The sequence below is a fragment of the Tachypleus tridentatus genome, chromosome 10 (assembly GCF_004210375.1).
Source record: "Tachypleus tridentatus isolate NWPU-2018 chromosome 10, ASM421037v1, whole genome shotgun sequence".
In the NCBI taxonomy this organism is placed as follows: Eukaryota; Metazoa; Arthropoda; class Merostomata; order Xiphosura; family Limulidae; genus Tachypleus; species Tachypleus tridentatus.
Window position 1 is genome coordinate 50,985,097 of NC_134834.1, and position 20,848 is coordinate 51,005,944.

Consider the following 20,848-nt stretch of genomic DNA (forward strand, 5'->3'; position numbering starts at 1 on the left):
TGGTTTTAACTGCATTAGTGAACTTATATTTTACCAATAGCTCTTGACAAAGCTGTAATAGTGAAATGTGGAGGACTGACTATAAATGATGGAGGTTTCATCAGTGCTATATTATACTGAAGAAAGGTGCTTGACTTTGTTGCTTGTTATTAAACTGAGTTGGGAGAATCCATGATGATGAGAAAACCTACTTGTAGAGAAAATTATGTGTGTAAAAAATGGCTCTTGTGGGTAGAGAAAGCACTATGAAGAGGAGCAAAATCTACATAGTGTTTTCTCTACTCATACCAGCTATTTTTTACATATATAAGTTGGGAAAAACTGAGGTATAGATAGGTGATCATATATTAGGAGGACATTGCTTGTTATAAGTAATGTGCAGTTATTTAAAATTCATTTTAATGATATGTTTCAAAGTCTTTGTCAATTAAATAAGTGTTTTGAATAGCCCAGGTGTTACTGTTATTAATAGAACATATTATACAGCTGTTACTGTTGTTTGTAGTGTATAACAATAGTTCACAAACAATTAAATTGTACCCTTAAAAATGATAATTTGGGCCAGAAAACTTCTAGAATTTTTTTTTTACCTTCACCTTTTCAAAACATAGTTCAGGTAACATAATTTTACATTGAACTTAGGTTCATGATGATTTAATAATATATGAGTAGCTCAGGTACAAATTTCAGTTTTTTTCTAATTATCAGGCCTTACTCTTTATTGTTAAGATGTCTAGTCTTGAATTTCAAGCAGTGTTTGTTTCCTTTATTAAACCAATGTTAGCACTACTTCAGCTTTAAATTTAAGTAGCCATTGCAGTTTATAGATAACTGTTATCACCTTCACAAAATGTTTTTTCATATTTTTTCATTGCAGTTTGAGGTGTATTGAAATTCATTTTCATTCTGACAGGTTTTTTTTAACCTCATTATCAAAATATTTCATTCTTGTGAATTAAAGGGAATGCATTTGTTAGTCTCCAACTACAAGAAGGAATTTTGAGAGTGTTTTTATTAGCTAAGTTACATTTTTAATATACTGTTGGGTTGGATTAAATGTCAGCTTTTGTACTGAGGAAAGTACTTTTAACTTGCAAGAGGTACTTTTCACTTGTTAAAGTATTAATTCATTTGTATTGTCTCAAAATGTACCATTATTAGCTTTAATCAGAGGATACTAACTTTATCTCCTTTCTTAGGGTTAGCAAGGAGTTACTGGGACCATCTGTGCTTCTTTTTTTTCTTCACACAATTGAACCCCCCTTCCCCTCCCCAGTATGCAACCTCAGTCCCTACATTTCTCATGTATTTTCTTCTTATTTTAACTTCATTGTTGTAACTCCTAATACATCTTTAGGCAAACTACAGTGTATTTTATACATTGACAGAAAAGTGTCTTAAATAGAGTTGTGCTCATATTTTACATATTTTAAACTTGTGCCTTGTTTTCTAATTGCCTGCCAAATTGTTTATTAAATCTTCATTCAAAGTTCCAACACTTAATGATCTTAAAGATTTTATTTGTGTGTCCCAGAGTTCTTGTCCTCTACAATATAAACATATCAAGAGATTTTATTCTACTCTTTATACAGTAATCTCTCCAAATTTGGAATCTTCTTGGTAAATCCTGTTCAACAACACAATGTCCTTTCTTTTTCAAACTAGGTTTAAACAGTACCTTACAGAGTTAACTGAAGATCCAAAGTGCTCACTAGTTCATTGTTCATAGAAGGCTTTGAAGATTTTATAATAGTTAGTTTAGCCAGATCATACTTCAGATAGTTTCTTACGCATTACTATCTATAATATTAATTTCGTAATGACAAGTGAGCATAACTGTGCATTAGGTAATTACGGCAACTTCAGTCAGTTGTAAATATTCATGAAATTTAATACTGTGCAAACTTAATCAGTTTGCTGGTTATTCTAATATCCTTCATTAGCTAAGTGCTTTTTTCAAACTAAATGTGTAGCTAATCCATTCAGTAATTGTTTTCTATTTGTATTTTTGTACGATTTTGTGACATCATAAAGTAAATTATTATGTGGTCCATGAGAGACACCACTCCGAGTTAGTTAATTTTTACAGTGTGTCAATATTTTCGTTGGAGGTCATATTAATAAAGCATGCTCCTCTTCCTCTTATGGGAGGTTGGACCATTTTGTTACTCATATATCTTTTAGATCCTTCTGTAGTTAAGTTTCTCTCTTGCACCCTTTCTCTGTAACTGTTTCTTCTATTTGTTGGATACAGAGATCTACAACTCCCAGCTAAGGAAGCCATTGAGATGGATTTTCATGATTTTTTTTTTTTTTTGGAAAGGTGAATAACCTATTATAGAAATCCTTTGATTATATTCTGATCTATGTCCTTGCCAAACTTCTTTTATGCCTTTCAGAAACTTTGCTGCTGTCTGTGTTCCTGTGTTAATTTCAATTTCGTGACATGCAGATGCAGTGTTCTCACCTTCTTTCATTGTCAGTGTGTGATTTGATTGGCATTCTTACTTTTTACACAAAGTAATTATTACTGGTGTTTATTAGATTAGGCTTTCACTTTTTTTCCCCCCAACTAAAATTGTACTAAACTTCAATCCTTGATCTTTGTGTTGTTTAAGTTTGATCTTTTGGAAGATGTTGCGGCAGTGTTATCACTCTGTTTTGGATGCTTTCTCTCAATTATTAGTTGCTGATTTATTTTCTTCCTATCTTGTCAGTCACGTGTGTGTTTCTGAATCTTATACTTTCCATTCTGTCCTACCATTTTGACTGCATGGCCTTTTTTGTCTGTTTGAATCTTAGGACAGGTAAGTGTAATTTATTTTTGAGAACCATGAAAACCTTCTGTTTTTCACTGATCTTAAACCTCTTTCATAATTAATTATTCCTTTTGGAGATTGAACCATTTTACATCTTGTAAAATTTGATTTTTTTCTTACAGGCTTTCTCTTTGTATGTGATCCAAAGCTTTACAAACTTGGGATTTCCTTATTATAGAATTCCTTTGATTTTTTTTTTTAGATTAGAGGGTATCCAACAATTGTTATATTCTCTTTTCTTTCAATTTCAGTATTGAAGACAAACAGTTTGTATGTCATAATAACCCTTTGCTTGCTAACTCACAGTAGATTTTGAGTTTGTTTTTGTTGCCTTGGTATGTTGACTCTGAACTCTTCTCATTGGTCATGCCTTAACACTTTTGGTCATCAACATCATGCTATGTTTGTTAACTTCTTGAATTTTCTGCAGGGATTGATTGGTGAGTTTCTGAAGAGTTAAAAAATGGCTTTTGATTAATTAGTTAATACTTATTCTTGTTACTGAGTATTGTTGTTGGCTTTGTCTTACCTTAGCCCTACTTTGTATTTTATTCACCTGGAAACTTTTATGGTCTGGTTTGTAATACACCCAGTTACAAAACAAATGGAAATGAAGAACATTTTTGGATGGTTCTCAGTTATTCTCATGGATATCCTTATATGAATGATTTAGTTGTTTTCCATCTTGCTTAATGTATGAATGGGTTTATCAAATTTTCCAACTTCATGTGTGTTTTTCAGAGTTTCTTTTCTGTAACACAGATTTTACTATTTCCTCCCTGAGGTGTTTGAAGCATTTAGAGCCACAAGTAAACATTATAGATCTTATTTGAATTTAAGCTATGTACTTAAAATATACATTTTATCATTAAAATTTAAATTTTTAGTCAGAGTGCTTAATCCTAGATAAACAAATTTCCAACCTTCCTTTGAACATCTTTATGTTCCTGAAAGAATAACCTTTGTAGCTGATACCTGAGTTAGGAAATCTACTTTGCATATAAATACACATGAAGGGAGTTTCTCATGAACTGTGAAAAACTTCTTTAGGTGATCTCATAGTGTTGCAGAAGAATCAGGTAGAAAACTAAGTTGACAATCTTTTGATGGATTAGCTGCCTGCCTAACTTGAGGTAAACATTTAATTCCATTTGAAACTAAAAAAAAATACATTTTGTGTTTAAGGAGTTTCCATATGCTAATAATCCTTTATTTTGCTAAATTGTTCAAGCGTATATTTTTATTATGTTGATGTGTAGTGAAGGTTACATAACTTTCTGTATACCAGGCACTACAACATCCTTGTTATAAGGAAACTGCATCTTTTTATTATAGTGTATACTGTCTGGTGAAGTAAACATGAGTAGCTTTCTTACATTGAATTTGTAGTATGTTTTAATTCTAAGTCTGCACCTACACACTTAAGAGGATTTGGGCTACAGTAAAACAACTGAAATAATAAAGTTACTAATGTAATTGTTTATAATTCCATCATTCTTTGGGACAGATTTAGTTTGTGTGGCAATTTCATAGTTAAATTTATCTTAGATACTTAAATGAATATATTTTAGTAAAGTATTATAATATTCCATCATAGCAAACATCTGTCTAAAAAATTTTCTGACTAATCTTAGCTAAGCAAATTATCTACAAAGTGTTTGACTTCATTGATGAATTGTTTACATGATAGGGTATAAAGTCTAAATAACTGTTTAAAATTTCAATATTTATGTAATATGTAGACTGCATATACATTTTTATAAGAGATGAAATGGTTACCAACAGCAATACATAAGATACTTTAATAAGCTTGGCTAATAAATAATAACAAAAGAAAAAATACAGATTTGTAGCTAAATACATTATGCTTCTGTGTAGATATGTTTAACTCAAAATATAAAACTGGAGATAATTAAAAACTGGTTTTCTAGAAGCATATGTTGCTCACGAAGTTCCGTGTCTAATTTGGTATAAAATTTATGTCAGCTAATGTTGTGAACAAATTTGAATTTTTGACAACACTTTTTGGATAACCGTGGTTTGATTTTTTGCAACAGAAAACCATGGATTACTCCCAGTAATAAAGAAGTGAGGATTTACTTCAGTAAGAAAGAAATGTTGCTTTCTGTCTGGTTTAAATTCTACAGATAGGTTGTTTGTTATTGCAGGCAAGTAATGCTGATGGTATGACGGTAGATGTACCAAGTGATGCCCTTTCTCAAGTAAGCTTTTTTAGCATGTGTATCATTATTGCTTGCTACAATTTTCTGTATGTTTGTTCACTTTTGAACACTTACTGAGAATGCATGTAGTTATTTCAGTAATCTTTAGTATTTGCAAAATTCTAGAAATATCGTAATTGCTCTGTTTGTAAACCAGCACAGGAAATGTTCTTTTTAATAGCACTGATAATTATGTCTGATAGATTCATATATGATATTTGTTGTCATAAGTCTGTTTTGTTTGTTTTGTACCTATTTAACTGGAAGCAACCAATCAGTCATTAGAAGTAAATGTATGCTGGTATGTTGTATGCATATTTGGAAGCAACCAGTTATAGTCATTTTAAGTCTTTTTGCTGTAGTGTATATAGTTCACTTTGTGTACTTTTATCAGTACTTAGAAGCAGTCAGTCACAGTAAATTGTAAGTGTACCTAATTGTTATATGCAATTCTTTTTTCTGTATTTATATATTTTGATTTGGAAGCAACCAGTCACAGTCATTTTGAAGTACATTTGATTTTGTAGTTTGTGTTTTAGTGCTTGCTATTTGTATGTGTATGAATGTAATGCGTATTTAGAATATTTGGTAGCAAATGTGAAACTTCCAGTAAGCACAATGGTTAATATTTCATCTATTGTCATATTACTTTTTTTTAATAACTATTGGAATTAATACTATATATACAGATAGTAAAACCTGTCATTATGTATTGACAACAAACTAATAATTTTTAGAGATAATGTAGATGAATTCAGTTTTGATTTAATTAGTTTGTATACATGTATTTTCCCATGTGTTTATAATGAACATATATTTATGAAAGGTGAAATCATTAATCAGGTGATCAAAACTAAGTAAAGGTTTCCTTTTTTGTTGGAGGAAATGTAGATTCCTGGAATCAGTACATCCTGTTCCTTTCCTTGCAGAAATCAGGAAATATGCATTCTTGTTGATGTACATATCATAGTGAAGACATTTGTCATTAGTCTGTTATATGCACATGTTAATTGATTATCTGTATAATATATAATGAGTGAAAAGGGGTTTGAAAGACTTAAACTGTAAGACCAACATGTGTTCAGATAAAAAAAATCCTGTACTGGATATGCATTCTGTATGTTTAAATTTTCTAACTTAGCTGTGTATTTTACAGCATAAACTGTGTAACACTATTCATTACATTTGAAGCTGGATGGGTTGTTTTAATTCTAACTCTATCAGTCATGGAAATGGAACCTTTTACACTGATTCTGGAACCAATTTTGTGTGATGTTCATCTGCCTTACGTATAGAAACAACCCAATTATAAAATGCTTTCTACATTTGGTCGATGACTGGATTCTTATGTAATTGCTTTTTCAGAAGAGAAATATTCAAAAGGTAGTTACATGATACAACATGATAAGAGATGTCTTCAGTGTTCTACATGGAAATAGGAAAAACTTGCATGATGAGTTGTTTAGAGGAGTAGTGAGCTTTGAAACCACTCCAAAGGACCAGTGCCCTTAGTTATGTTGTGAATGTGAAATAGAGCTGTTCAATTCAGAAACCCAAAGGAGTAAGTTGCCACATCCTAAGGTACTGTAACAAGGTAATACATGTACATCTTAAATTGACAAAGTATTGCAATACAGAAATTTGCTACTTTCCTGCCATGTTCAGAATCAGCATCAATTTTCATGAGAAAAGTGGCTGAAGAACCTAAAATAAAAAAACAACAACAAACAACCTTATTAAACACACAAATGTTAAAACTTCTATTGCAGTTCCAATGAACTCTCTACCTTTATTTTTTATGCTGAAGTTGGCAACTGGAAGTTGTAGACTCAAATCACTAGCTGGCCTATGGAAAGCTGCACAAAAGGAGTGGAAGAACACTGGAATATCATTCTCTAAAGAAGTCTAATCTCACAGGGGCATCATTGCTGTAATATTCCTAAAAAACAGGAATTGGATACATCATGATTTTTGAGTTGAATGCAGTCTTTAGTTAAAACTTAATTACTTTGTCATACATGATTTTATTGTGGAGGTAATTTTGGTTCAGCAATGAAACTTTCTTTAGAATATGTTAGGTTTGTGGTGGAAATTTCAATTTATTAGTGCAAACTTTCCTTGGAATGTGTTTGCTTTGTGATGGGGATTTTAGTGCACCAGTGACACATTTTCCTTGGAATAAGTTAGCTTTGTTGTGGGTGTGTTTAATAAAGTAATGAAACTCACTTTGAAAATTTTAGCACATTATAATGGTGAGTTTCATGCATTATGGTTCTTCCTTTGAATATGTGTGTGCGCTTTGTGGCAATGATGTTAATTAGTATTGAAACTTTGTTTTTGAAATATGTTAACAAGATGAAACTTAAAAATGTCCTATATTGCTCTGTTATTGGGGATTTCATTTTATAAGCATCAAACAGAAATTACTGTAAATTACTTATTAATTTTACTCATAGCCTAAAACTGTTATCACATTGGTACATAAAAAGGTAAGACAAGATTGAAAGTTTTGATCATTTCCATTTATGAGCAAAATTTAATGTTTTCTGTTATTTCAGGAAGAACATATAATGGAAGTAGAAGAAACAATGGAAGGAGTACGAGAGATTGAATTGACCAATATAACAAAAGAGGGTCATCCAAAAGGTGACCCTGGGCAGTTTAAACTCCTGAAGGTGTTAGGTCAGGGATCATTTGGAAAGGTTTGCTTTTGCTTCTTAATATTTGTGTAGCTTAGTTGTTGTTTAGATTTTTTTTAACTGTTGAAATTCAAGCTTTTTTTTAAAGATGAATAATACATTTGTTTTTAAATTTTGCAAGAGCTATTTGTTTAGATAGAACCTATGTTAATGTCATTATCATGTCAGTTTATTTTGTAAATGAAACATGTAAACATGATAATGAAAATAACATTCCTGTAGAGTTTGTAATACAACAGAAACATTTAATACTGGGTATTAAATTTTCCTTTTTTAACTAATACAATTAGCAGGTGTATTCTAGTATGTAACAGACTTATGATTTTGCCAGTTGTATCTATAGTAACATAGTATAGTGATCATACTCATAGTAATTCATATTTAATGCTGAGGAATATACATTGTTACTAATGAAGTTTGGAGATAGCTTGAGTGAATAATGAAAACACTATTACATTCCAATATTTTACATATGCTACTATATTAAAATTGTAATAAAATTTTGTTTTTTACTCAGTCCTGTTTCTAAGCTTCAATACTTGTAGTAAAACCACCAAGTAATACAGCAAGTTAGGCAAAAAATGAACCAAATAACAATCATAGTATTTATTTTGTTAATGATATTTTATTTGAAATATTCAGTTTTCTCTGGTAGTTACAAGATTAGACAGTTCAGAACCATATTTTTTGTGAACATTACATACATCTAATGTGTTTTTGAAGATCAGAATAAGAAAGACCTTATGTGTATATAAGATATATGAGTAGTTAGTATATGTATGTATATAGTGGAGTTTTACCAGAATTTTTAAACAGATTAGTAAATATGCAAATAATTTTGTTTTGAATATTAGAAATACATTCATTTAGAAGTTCTTGCTATTGAAATAACAGCATTTATTTCCTTTTGAATAAAAGGAAAAATATTAGAGAACATCCTGATGTGTTTTGAGAGAGAAATTAATTTTAAATTGAGATAAATAGGGATCCTTAGCTATTAGAAGAGAGCCTTAGTTTGACTTCTGTAATGTCCTGGGTGAAAGTGTAGTGTAATGAGTACACACATGCAAACTAGCCAACCAAAGTCAGCCTTTTTTTATGAAACCAAACAAATAGTTTCCTGTTGTGCAGATAGTTCAAGAAAAGCAATACGTCATACTCTAAGAAACTTTTTCTTTTACTGTACTGATTTACATTTTACATCTTTCAACAAAAGTTTTGTTTATTGTTTGTTTTTTTAAATCACTAGGTGTTTCTGGTGAAAAAAATAGCTGGTCCTGATACAGGAACATTATATGCTATGAAAGTTTTAAAAAAAGCAACCTTGAAAGGTAGGGGTTATAGCTAGTACTTTTTGTTCTTTTTCATTATTAATTTGAGAAAGGTGAAGAAAGCTTGTATATTATTTCATGATTTTCTTTGTTATACTGGAATTTTTTGTAGAAGTAATTTATAGTGGTCTTTTGTGTTTCTTTTCTAACTAAATGAAGCTTTGAACGTTTTAATTTTTTCTCTGCTGTGAACACGTTACTAGCTTGTACATGATAAGTATGAATATGTCAAGTTTTTGAAATACATTTTACATGTTAGCAATAGGCCTGGCATGGCCAGGTGCTTAAGGCACTCGACTCGTAATTCAAGGGTCGCGGGTTTGAATCCCCATGACACCAAACATACTCGCCCTTTCAGCCGTGGGGGTGCTATAATGTCACGCTTAATCCCACTATTCATAGGTAAAAGAGTAGTTCAAGAATTGGCAGTTGGTGGTGGTGACTAGCTGTCTTCCCTCTAGTCTTACACTGTTAAATTAGGGATGGCTAGCTCAGATAGCCCTTGTGTAGCTCTGTGTGAAATTCAAAACAAACCAAACATGTTAGCAAAACAAACAAGAAACCCAATATCTTAAGCATTTTCAGAAGAATATGCAATCTCAACTGGTCAATGTAAAATGTCTTTCCTTTTCAACTGTCATTTGAGAATTGTTATAAATCATTAAAATCAAACTTGGAAAATGTGCCAGTGGCTTGTCATAAGCATTGAAAAGAAAAGGAAGTATAAGCAAAGTAAGAAAATTGCCATAAAAAGAAAGAATGGATACTATAACAAATGTTTTTATACTTTCAGTGAGAGATCGAATGAGAACCAAAATGGAGCGCGACATTCTTGCTGATGTGAGACATCCATTTATAGTTAAGCTGCATTATGGTAAAACAAAAGTTTTTTATTTATCTTTTAAAAAATGAAAATATTTAATATAAATTTGTCCTATAAATATTATGAAAACCTTTCAGTAGTTCATTTATAACTACCCGTTTTTGTAATGTAGGTATTTGAGTATTTTTCCACTTTTTAACAGAGTCAAGTTTTAGCTATGATACATTTAAATATAATTGATAATGCATTTGTTTTGGGCTTTGACACAGTGTTAAAGCTTAATTCAGTGTGTGTTGTGTGAAGTGATTTCTTTAAAAATTAAAATTGATTTTTAAATCAAGAGTTTTGATATTTTAAGTTAAGGATATCAGAATAAACTTTCCTTGTTAATTTTTAATTATATCATAAAAATATAGGTTGTTTTTCCTTATTATATTCTGTGAAAATTAGATGTTTACTATCTACAGGTTGTTTGTGTAAAATAACTTAGTCTGATGTTAATGAAATGAAAAAGTTATAAAGTGTTTCACATAATAAAAACAATAGAAATTTCACCTTTATTAGTACTTGTTCAAGCATTAAGGAAGGCACTGTTTAACTGACATTCTAGTGTAACTTCAGATGGTTCTGTAAAAGCACAGTTTTCCTTAAAGGGTTTGCAGTACTGGTTTATATACTAGGTAAAAGTCAGTAAAAACATTCTATGAAATTTTTAGGTGAGAAATTAGGACTAAATTGGAGATCTTTCAGTTACTATGAAGTGTCATGCAATGAGCTTGTTTTTAGTTTTTGTGACCAGAAGTATATAAGGTAGCAGGTGCTTTATCTATGATATCTAAAAAATTCAACTCATTTACAGACTATATGACTAATAGGAACTCAAAAGGTTATAAACAGAAGAAAGGGGGAATTGTACTTATTAATATTTTTTTCTTTGCAGCATTCCAGACAGAAGGAAAGCTTTACCTGATTTTAGACTTTCTTAGAGGTGGTGACTTGTTTACAAGGTTAAGTAAAGAGGTAGGTGAAAATGTATAAATGTCATTAATTTGCTCATCATGTTTTTGGATAATTTAAAGTTATGGAATTTTTTATAATTTAATAAGTAAGAAAACAAACGGTGAAATTCAGTAAGAATATAAGGGTAGATTTGAGTGTTGAGAGATTTCTTTCAAAAAGTAAAAAGGTAAAGGAAAGTTTTAGGCATGATTTATTCATTAATTTAGGAGGTGGAGAAAGTGGTGGACTCCTAGTGATTTATTCAGTAATTAAAGATAGTGAAAGTTGTGGACTTTTAATTATTTATTCAATAACTAAGGGGATGGTGAAAGTGATTGATACTTAGTGATTTATTCAGTAATTAAAGAGATAGTGAAAGTGGTGGACTACTAGTGATTTATTTAGTAACTAAGGGGATAGTGAGAATGATGGACTCCTAGTAGTTTATTTAGTAAATAAAGGGGTAGTGAAAGTGGTGGACTACTGATGGTTTATTCAGCAAATAAGGGTGTAGCAGAAATGGTGGTCTACTAATGAGTTATTAAGTAGGTAGTGAAAGTGGTGGATTCATAGTTTTTTATACAGTAAGTAAGATTATAGTGAAAGTGATGGATTCTTAGTTATTTGTGCAGTAAGCAAGGGGCTAGTGAATGTGGTGGTCACCTGGTGCTTTATTAACTAAATAATAAGGTAGTAAAACTGGTAGACTCCCAGTGTTTTATTTACTAACTTAAGCAAGAAAAGGAAGGTTGTGATGGATGTTTGGGATTTCTTGTAAGTACAATTAAAATTGTAATGACTTCTTATAAGTTGCTGAAGATGTTCAATAAAACTTGAAGTGTATGTTAGACATTTTGTATTTTATTTCAACTAGCTACAGGTAAGTAAAAACTTTAGGGAAATGGTGGATATTTTATTATTTGCTGAATTATTAAAAAAAACAAAACCACCAACAATATTGATTCTTGTGATTGTTAAAGCAAATAAATTTCATTAATGCTCAACTTTTTGTACTTTTTTTTTCTTTTTTAAAGATAGAAGGAAATGGTCTGTCAAATAATTTTATTTTCATTTATTATTTTTCCAACAAGTAAGGAAGTAGATAACAAAGTTGGATGTTTTGCAAGTAGCTCAATAAGTAAAGTTTTGTGGAAAAAGGAATGGTGGAAGAACGTTTTTTTCAGTAAGTAAAGAAATGGGGGCTGGAGTTTGGGGTTTAAGTTAATTGGATTTTTGTTACATAAGAACCAGAGATTTTGGATGAATATGGGTGGTTCTTAGTCATTTCATATAATTAAGCTGTATATGGCAAAATGATATAAGGTTAGAAATTGTTCTTGTTTTAAAAGTACCAGATGTCATGATATAGTATATATTTACTTGATATTTATTTATTTATTTCATAGGAAGGCTGTTTTGAATTTCATATACACTGATAACATATTAAGCTAAATGCATGAGGTATTCATAAAGGTTGGTTATGTAGAAGGTTAAACGAAGTGGTGATATATAGTTGCAAGAACAGCTGTGAATTTGTATTCATGCATGTAATGGTTTCTGTGACTCCAGGAATTTTAGCTTTGGTTGAAAATGTACTGCCAGATTGTATCTGTGTATCTATTGAAAGTGATAAGAAATGTGGTGTTGTGAGAAACCAAAAAATTCGTCAAAACAGTGTTTGGTTTCAGTCAACATAAAAAGGATTGAGACATAGTTGATAGATTTAGTAAACAAGAAGTGTAGTGAAGAACAAAATTACATTTAACAAACAAACTGTAACATGGATAGGAAAGTGTAATGTTATATAATTTGTTCCAGTTATTGAGTAATGTTTCACATCAAATTACTTTTTATAATTTTAACTAAGTTCCACTCTCATTTTCTTGTGATTTTTAGTTTGAATTCTCATTAATAAGATCAATGCAGTAATGGATATAAGCTATTTAAAATTTTCCTGATTCCTTTTGTGTTTATTTAGGACAGGAAACAAAATTAAGTAACTTATTTTGTTAAATGTAATGCAGCTAAGAAGATTTATTTGTAGACGTTCTTTGCTCGAAAGCTGTTTGGTAAGTCTTGTTTTAATTGCCGTTTTTGATATAAACAGTTTTAAAATTTCAGGTAATGTTTACAGAAGAAGATGTGAAATTTTATTTAGCAGAATTGGCTATAGCATTAGATCACCTTCACTCTTTAGGCATAATATACAGGGATCTCAAGCCAGAGAAGTAAGGATTTTCTGTCATTATGATTGAAAAAAAACAACAAACAAACAAACAAATAAGATTTGAATAAAATAAGTTAATTACAGGAGTCAGAATGAGATTCATTTATAAGAGAAATCAATGAGTCTATAAATTTTCATAATTATTTTCATTTTATATAATTGAGATATTTTCAAAATTCTAGGAGGCAAAACACAGAAGTAAAGTTTACAGACACGTATGTACATAAATTCTGTAAGATAATTATACTTGCTGTTAATAAAATTTATTTATTGGTATACATCTTTAGTACAAGATATTAATAATGTACATGTATAATTAATTATGTTGACTACACAAAGTATTAAAAACATTTTTAATACAGACTTTTCAAAACTTCCTTAAATTCCACTATCAGTGTTAATATTTAAAAAAAAATTACTTTATAATATTCATACTGCAAAAAAAAAGATTGATTGAATTTTTGTGTATTTAATCAGAAGTTTAGAAAGAGTAGATTTAAGTGAAAACAATATAATGGAATCTGTAATAATATTTGCATATTTAATAAATACCATTGTTAAGAGAAAATATTGTATAGAAAGGCTTAGATATAAGTATAAACACTATCTTTAAAATAGTAGTGAATATCAAATAAAAACAATAATAATTGAAAATGGATTGCATTAATGATAATAGGGAAGAGTTGATGCTATTATTTAGTGTTGGGTGGTCATTAAAAATGGAGAGTCTTTATGTAATGCTGACCTTTATGACCAGACAGACAGAGTGGAGGTGGGTTTGATTACCATTAGGTCTGATCCTTGCACAGATATTTTTCTGTGTTACTATGAATGTCAGTGGTTGAATAATTAGCTCTGTTGTTATAAACTAGTATTATATTTAAGATACGTTTATGATACTTTTCTATACTTTCGCAACGCTGATCAAGATGAAGTTTTCAGAATATCTTAACATCTATGTATAAACTTTACATCTAAGATGTAAATAAAACTAACTTTTCTTTATCACAACTATTTACTGCAAGATAAACATTTACTGGCTTATATGTTTGTTTTGACAATTTCATACCAGACTCCTTGAAACATGACCTTATTCCAAGTCTTTCAGACAGTCTGTAATATATGTTCTGGCTACATGTCTCTTCACATAAGTTTCACAGATTCATGACATATTACAAAGTAATGGTTATCCCTTTAATTTCTTACTCACATACTCACTAAATTTTTTAACAAGTAAAATAACATTCCTAAAGCCACACACACTGTTTTACAATATCCACTAGTCCTTATCATTCCTTTCATTAAAACAAAGTTTTAAACTCAAATTTCAAATTTAAATAATCAGACATATTACCCATAAATTAAACTATGTTTAGTATTCATATAAATATTTAGAATTTAATATATGTTTAAAACCAAAATCTCGCAACCCCTTCTTAAATGTTCACGGGTCTTAGATAAATACATTTATGTTAGCCACAAAGCTACACATCACCTACAAACACCTGCATGTGAGCACATAAGAATTTCATCAAGAAGCAGATTTAAAGTAAGTAATCATTTGAGTCTTGTATCTGATTACACAGTGAGAATAGCAGCTGTCTTGTACACCTAGAAAACTAAAAATATCAGATTGCAAACTCTTTTTTAAAAGAAAGTGTCCATTTTTAATTGTCACGAAATAATGACATCAATTCCTCCCTTGTCATTAATGTAATCAATTGCAAGTTCTCAGTGATTTTATTTGATGTTTATTATTATTTTAAAGATACAGTGTTTACACTTGTGTTCAAGCCTTTCTCTACAATAGTTTCACTTAAAAATGTTGTTTATTAACATGTGTATGCTGCACATTTTATTGCATATTCCATTATATTGTTCTTTTTAAACTGCTCCTCAGTGGCACGGTAGTATGTTCATAGATTTGTACAACAAAAAACCGGATTTCAATACCCCTGGTGAGGACAGCACAGATAGCCTTTTGTGTAGCTTTGTGCTTGATAACAAATAATTTTCTAAACTTCTGATCAAATATGAAAACTCACTCAATGTTAATGATGTTTTTGTAGGTCAAATATGTTGAACTTTTTGAGACTAATTCTGATGATGAAATATAAGGAAATTCCAAAACATTCAAATGAAAGATGTTTTTGACATTAATAAGTTTTTAATATTTATTATAAAACTTCAATTTTCAACTGATTAATCAGTTATTCACTACAGAGTAAGATTTACACTATAATTTCTTTTAGTTTCAGGTTCCTTAAAAGTTTGATTTTAAATTTGAAAAATGTTTACATTATAGAAGATTGTTCTGTTTTAATACTTTTTTTTCTGTTAAATATTGTTTTTTTTTGTTATTTATTATATAAAGACTATTAGTATGCTTTGATTGTATGGTCACAAGTTGTATAATTTCATCATACACAATAATTTATTGCAACTTGACCTGTAAAGTTAGGCCAGAAATATCTCTTCATCTTCTTCCAGAGAATTTTATATTTTGTCTGATATATTCTTTTCCTTTAGTATTCTCTTGGATACAGATGGCCATATTAGTCTGACTGATTTTGGCTTAAGTAAAGAAGCCTTGAATGACCAGAAAGCCTATTCCTTTTGTGGAACAGTGGAATATATGGCTCCTGAGGTTATCAATCGTAAAGGCCACACAACAGCAGCTGATTGGTGGTCTTTTGGAGTATTAATGGTTTGTAGATAGTTCAGTCCTCATATAATAAGAAATAATAATGTAAGTATAATTAAATATTTATAATAAGTATTGCTGGACAATTAATATGTGGCTTTCATTTTTATGGTAGTATCCTTCACTAAAAAAAACCTATTACAGTGAATAGGAGTTTTGCTGCATGTTCTTGAGGATGGAAGTATGTAAATTCTGTTGAGTTGAAATCGAAACAATATAAATTGTCAAACTGTCATGTTCTGTTTTTTATGATATTTTAATTTATTACTTGAATTGTTTTCTGCTTTAGGAAATATTCAGATGATTACTACATGAAACATTTCATATTTAAAGGCTAAAACTGTTGAAATTCTGTTACAGTTTGAAATGTTAACGGGTGCATTACCATTCCAAGGAGCAAACAGAAAAGAAACAATGATGCAGATTCTTAAGTAAGTGTTAGCAGGGGTACTTGTAGAATTGCAGTCACTGTTATAAACTAGGTTATTTTACTACAAATGAGTTGCAATTGTTATATGTCAGTTAGTGTATCATTATGTTGTCATTATTATGAACTAGAGAATGATATCCAACCCAGAATCTTGTGAACCAAGTTGTGCTGTCATGTGAGGTTGATGTTATTATTATGAGCTAAAGGACACCAGAAATGAGTTGTTATGAGCCACTTAATGACATCATATTATATCCTATCTGGACTAATGAGTCTTTGTATTAGGTGAAAAGCCTCATCAGCACTGGATATGGTAGGTGTAGTGTGTTTGACATATTGTAACATCATAATTTTAGGTTTGATTCATGAGTTATTAGAAATATTATTCTGAATCATATTGTGTTGTATGAATTACTTTGTCATAATTATTAACTAGGTTAAAGGTATTGGTGTGCATTCATTGTTATGGACTAAACAGTGTATTAGAAGTTAATTGTCAATGTTATGAATTAGTAATTGGTATCCAAAATATTCCCTGCTTGTTATGAATTACTTTGTCATAATTATTAACTAGGTAAAAGGTATTGGTGTGCATTTATTGTTATGGACTAAACAGTGTATTAGAAGTTAATTGTCAATGTTATGAATTAGTAATTGGTATCCAAAATATTCCCTGCTTGTTATGAACCTTTTAATTTTATAGATATACTACTATTGTATTAAATAAACCAAAGAACAGTACCAGATGTGTAATATCATTGTTTTGAGCCAAACAATGGTGTATAGGTAATTTTAAAATGTAAAAAAAAAAAAAAATTTTTTATAACACATTATGGGAAACAGACCTTCATATAGTTGAAACTTATAATACATTGGCTTATCCATGTTAAATGTTCATCTGGAACATAACCATAACCTGATTTAAATTAACAAAGAAATGTCTTGTATGGATAATGTTATCATTGTTAAAATGATATTATTGACTTAAACTAAAATACAACAGTGAAAAATATGAAAATGGATATCTCTATGACTAAAAACATGTCAAATTAAAGTAATTTTAAACTGCTAGATACTGGTATCATTACAAAACAAACATTAACTGGGCTGAATTCTACAAGATTACAGGATACTTGTATGCCTAAAAAGATGTGAACAAAAGATACCATCAGTATTGTAATCAATTTTCCTAAATATTTCGCATAGAAAATGGGTGATTTCACTTATTTCTTTTGGTTGTTTCTATATATAGAATGTTATGACAACCATAATCTTAACATTATTGAATATGAAGCAGCGTGTATAATAGAACTGGGTATTTAGTTGAGGTTCATTCATTATTTTTTGTACTAAGTCATTTATCACTTTCAACTCATAAATTACACTATGTAACATAAATTTTGTTCCTGGATAGTATGTGTTACGTCTTAATTGCTTATGTTGTAAAACTACAGAAAATGGCCATTATTTCCTTCAAATTTTGCTTTTGTGACCTGGATAATGAAATATAGAAATTAACCTATTTTATATGTAAAAATGGGCAAATTTGCTCATTTTCATTTACGTAAGATCTGAATAAAACAACATAAGAATCAAGATTTATATGTAATTATACTAAAGCTGTACAAAAATGTTTAGAAGCGAGTAGTTTTAAGAGATTTGCGACTGTAATCACTTTCACGTATCAGCCCCTAAATATAGTCTCCAATCATGTTTTCGTTATATGCTCCTTGGTAGCAGCGTTCAAAGTCCATTATATCTTGGTGGAAGCGCTTGCCTTGCTCCTCTGAGTATCCCATGTTCTCCTTGAATTTATCGAGATGAGTGCCAAGGATATGAACTTTCAGGAACATCCTGCAGCCTATTTTGCCGTCGTTCTTCACCACAGCCTCAACCAGTTCCACATAATTTTTGGCCTTGTGATTGTCCAAGAGGCCCCAAACCACTGTGACAAAGCTGCCCGAAGCATTTTTTTTCCTTCTTACTGAGTTTCTTGGGGAAATTCTGTGCACTCCAGGATTTTCTTTATTTGTAGTTCAAAAAGGACACCAGCTTTGACCATTGCCTCAGACAGCTTAGGGAAGAAGTCTTGAAGGTATTTGAAGGCTGCAGACTCCTTATCAAGAGCTGTGATAAATTGTTTCATAAGACCCAATTTTACGTGCAATGGTGGGAACAACACCTTCTGGAGTCCACTAGTGGCACACACTTGACATTATGCCTCCCCACAGAAAACTCGGTCTGTTGTGGCCAGTGCTTCCTGTTGTAGTGCACTGTGGTGTCCCTGCTATCCCTAAGGCAAAGATAACAGGGAAACTTGGTAAAGCCTTCTTGGAGACCCATCAGGAATGCCACCATTTTGAAGTATCTGATAACCTCTCAGTAATACTCATCATACTTCAAGGTCTTAATGCTGTTGTATTCCTCTTTGAAGTGCACCAAATTTTAAAAGATCTAACATTTGTATAATATAAAATTGTCTGTCTTACCTTCTAGAGTTTTTTTGCAGTGTCCCCAGGATTTGTCTTGATCCAGGACAGGCATGCTGAAATATGCCATTTTAGCAGATGCCATCAGAGAGTACTTTTTCTCTGTTGTCTTGATAAATTGGCCAAATACATATCAGAATGAGTCTGAAGAATGCTTGCAGTTTCTTGGTATGATCTCTGATAAAAATCAGATGGTCTGTGTGTTCACTTAGGTAGATATAGAACTAAACTAAAGTGGTGAGTGGTGAGCCCCTGTATATATATTACTGTGGAAAGTTTTAGAAAATTTTAAAAGGTTCTTGAAAATTCTCATAAGTTCTACAACTTTCTAGAAAGTTCTTGAAAATTCTTGTAAGTTCGAGAAAATCTTCTATCATTTACTCAGCACTGAACCTACCTGGAATGTTCTGGAAAATGAGTAAGTTTGAAAATTTCATTACCTTGGTCACAAAAGCAAAGTTTGAATAGAAAAAAAAGTATTTTCTATTTACTTTAGGCATAAGCAATTGGGAAATAACACTTTCTGTGCAGGAACAAGAAAAAATAAAAATTTTGTTTCATAGTGTTATAGATTAATTGCCATTTAATTAGCACACATAGGGTGCCAAAAATAAAAAAATTAGCACCTTAGGGTTAATAAAGGAATAGCACACTTTACAAAAAACGATTTCTAGCCCAGAAAACATGAAAAAACAAATAGAAGAAATAATTATAAAAAGATATGCTCTTTTTTTTTTTCTTGGTAAAGGAAACAAACTTGAAGCCTCAGTCAGATTGGAGAAATTCAGTCTGAGGCTTCATGAAAGTGTTTATCTGTGGTGTAGTTATTTGTTATAAGGAAGGACGTACATGTTTAGTATCACCTGTGCAATAATAAGTCTGACTGGTGTAGAACATGCTATATGTTTTAGGTTGTATACTGTTATTTTACAAAATAAAAGTAAATTATTTTACTCAAAACATCCCCTTGGTTCATTCATTGAGTAGCACCTGTATTAAAGACATGGGACACAAGCAGTTCATTTTCTCAGTTTTTAACTTGCAATATCTATGTGATTAGTAGTTGTCAATTATCAGTTACATTTGATTAATTGGTTAGTATAGTATTCCTAAAACTATGGTAATAATGAGAAAAAAATAAAAACTTGGCAGTGGGTGGGTTGCCAGGTTGTTTCCTCCCTGTGTTCAGCAGTTCAACAATATCAGTTTTTTTTTTCCATAACAAAAACAGGGTGAGCAGGTTTGGTTGATTACTTGAATAGTTGAAATAGTTAAAAAATTGTAATTTGGTAACAAATTTCAATTAGTTGCTTGATTTTGTGACAGTTGCTGTAATCAGAGTTTTAATTAATTGTTAGAATAACCAAAATATTAATAATTGGGAACACTAATTTTTAATTAATCTTTTATTTAATGTTATGGTAATTGGTGTGTTTGCTGTTCAAAGGTAATTGATTGCATTGATTAAAAGGAACTCTTGAACAAAAAGTTAATGTCTAAAAAAAGGCAAAGTTGAAGAGAGTTTTCCAAAGGAATGTAAGTTCATGTTAGAAGTAAGAAATAAACTAAGAAAAAACAGTTGTAATTTATTTAAGAGCACATATCCACAAATTTATCTACATAGTATTTGTGAAACGTATGAAAAGTTTCTACATACACTGTTATTATTTTAAAGCCTACTTAGGACTTTATAACCCAAAATGGTTTTATTTTTCACATCACATCATTTTAATATTTTTTCCATGTAGTTTTATTCACTCTAATTATTATTTTTGTTTGTGTGTGTGATATGATTTATAGAGATTATTAGGTGCATATGTCTACACATAATTTATTTTTGGTGTTTGTTGTATTCATGTATTTACTTTTTTTTACATTCTTTGAGTACTTGTGTCCTAAATTTTAGCCAACTACTTGTTAAATTAAAGTTATTGATATTTTTATAGAAAATACTTTTACTTATTATTCATTCATTTTGTGTCTAAATTTGTTGCCATTGTCATGTGTCACTGGTTCATGATCATATTTATTAATTTAGGTAATTATTTCTGTTCTGTCAAACAGTATCTATGTAAAAATTGTTGTATTAGAGCTTTAGTCAAGAT

General features: G+C 30.3%; 1 protein-coding gene across 11 annotated transcripts in view; it reads left to right on the plus strand.

The window, feature by feature from the left end:
* Window positions 1-20,848, plus strand: part of LOC143229258 (ribosomal protein S6 kinase alpha-2-like) — a 56,345-nt gene that overhangs the window by 8,427 nt on the left and 27,070 nt on the right. For 3 of the 11 annotated variants that reach the window (XM_076461360.1, XM_076461361.1, XM_076461363.1), the window contains exons 2-9: window positions 4,988-5,041; window positions 7,600-7,743; window positions 8,990-9,071; window positions 9,865-9,945; window positions 10,835-10,914; window positions 13,015-13,121; window positions 15,650-15,827; window positions 16,185-16,255. In XM_076461360.1, coding sequence (XP_076317475.1) covers window positions 4,988-5,041; window positions 7,600-7,743; window positions 8,990-9,071; window positions 9,865-9,945; window positions 10,835-10,914; window positions 13,015-13,121; window positions 15,650-15,827; window positions 16,185-16,255 — 797 coding nt within the window. Of the gene's footprint in view, window positions 1-3,869; window positions 3,953-4,876; window positions 5,042-6,011; window positions 7,294-7,599; window positions 7,744-8,989; window positions 9,072-9,864; window positions 9,946-10,834; window positions 10,915-13,014; window positions 13,122-15,649; window positions 15,828-16,184; window positions 16,256-20,848 lie in introns of those variants that run through there. The other 8 variants (XM_076461365.1, XM_076461364.1, XM_076461369.1 and 5 more) reach the window with 8 other exon arrangements.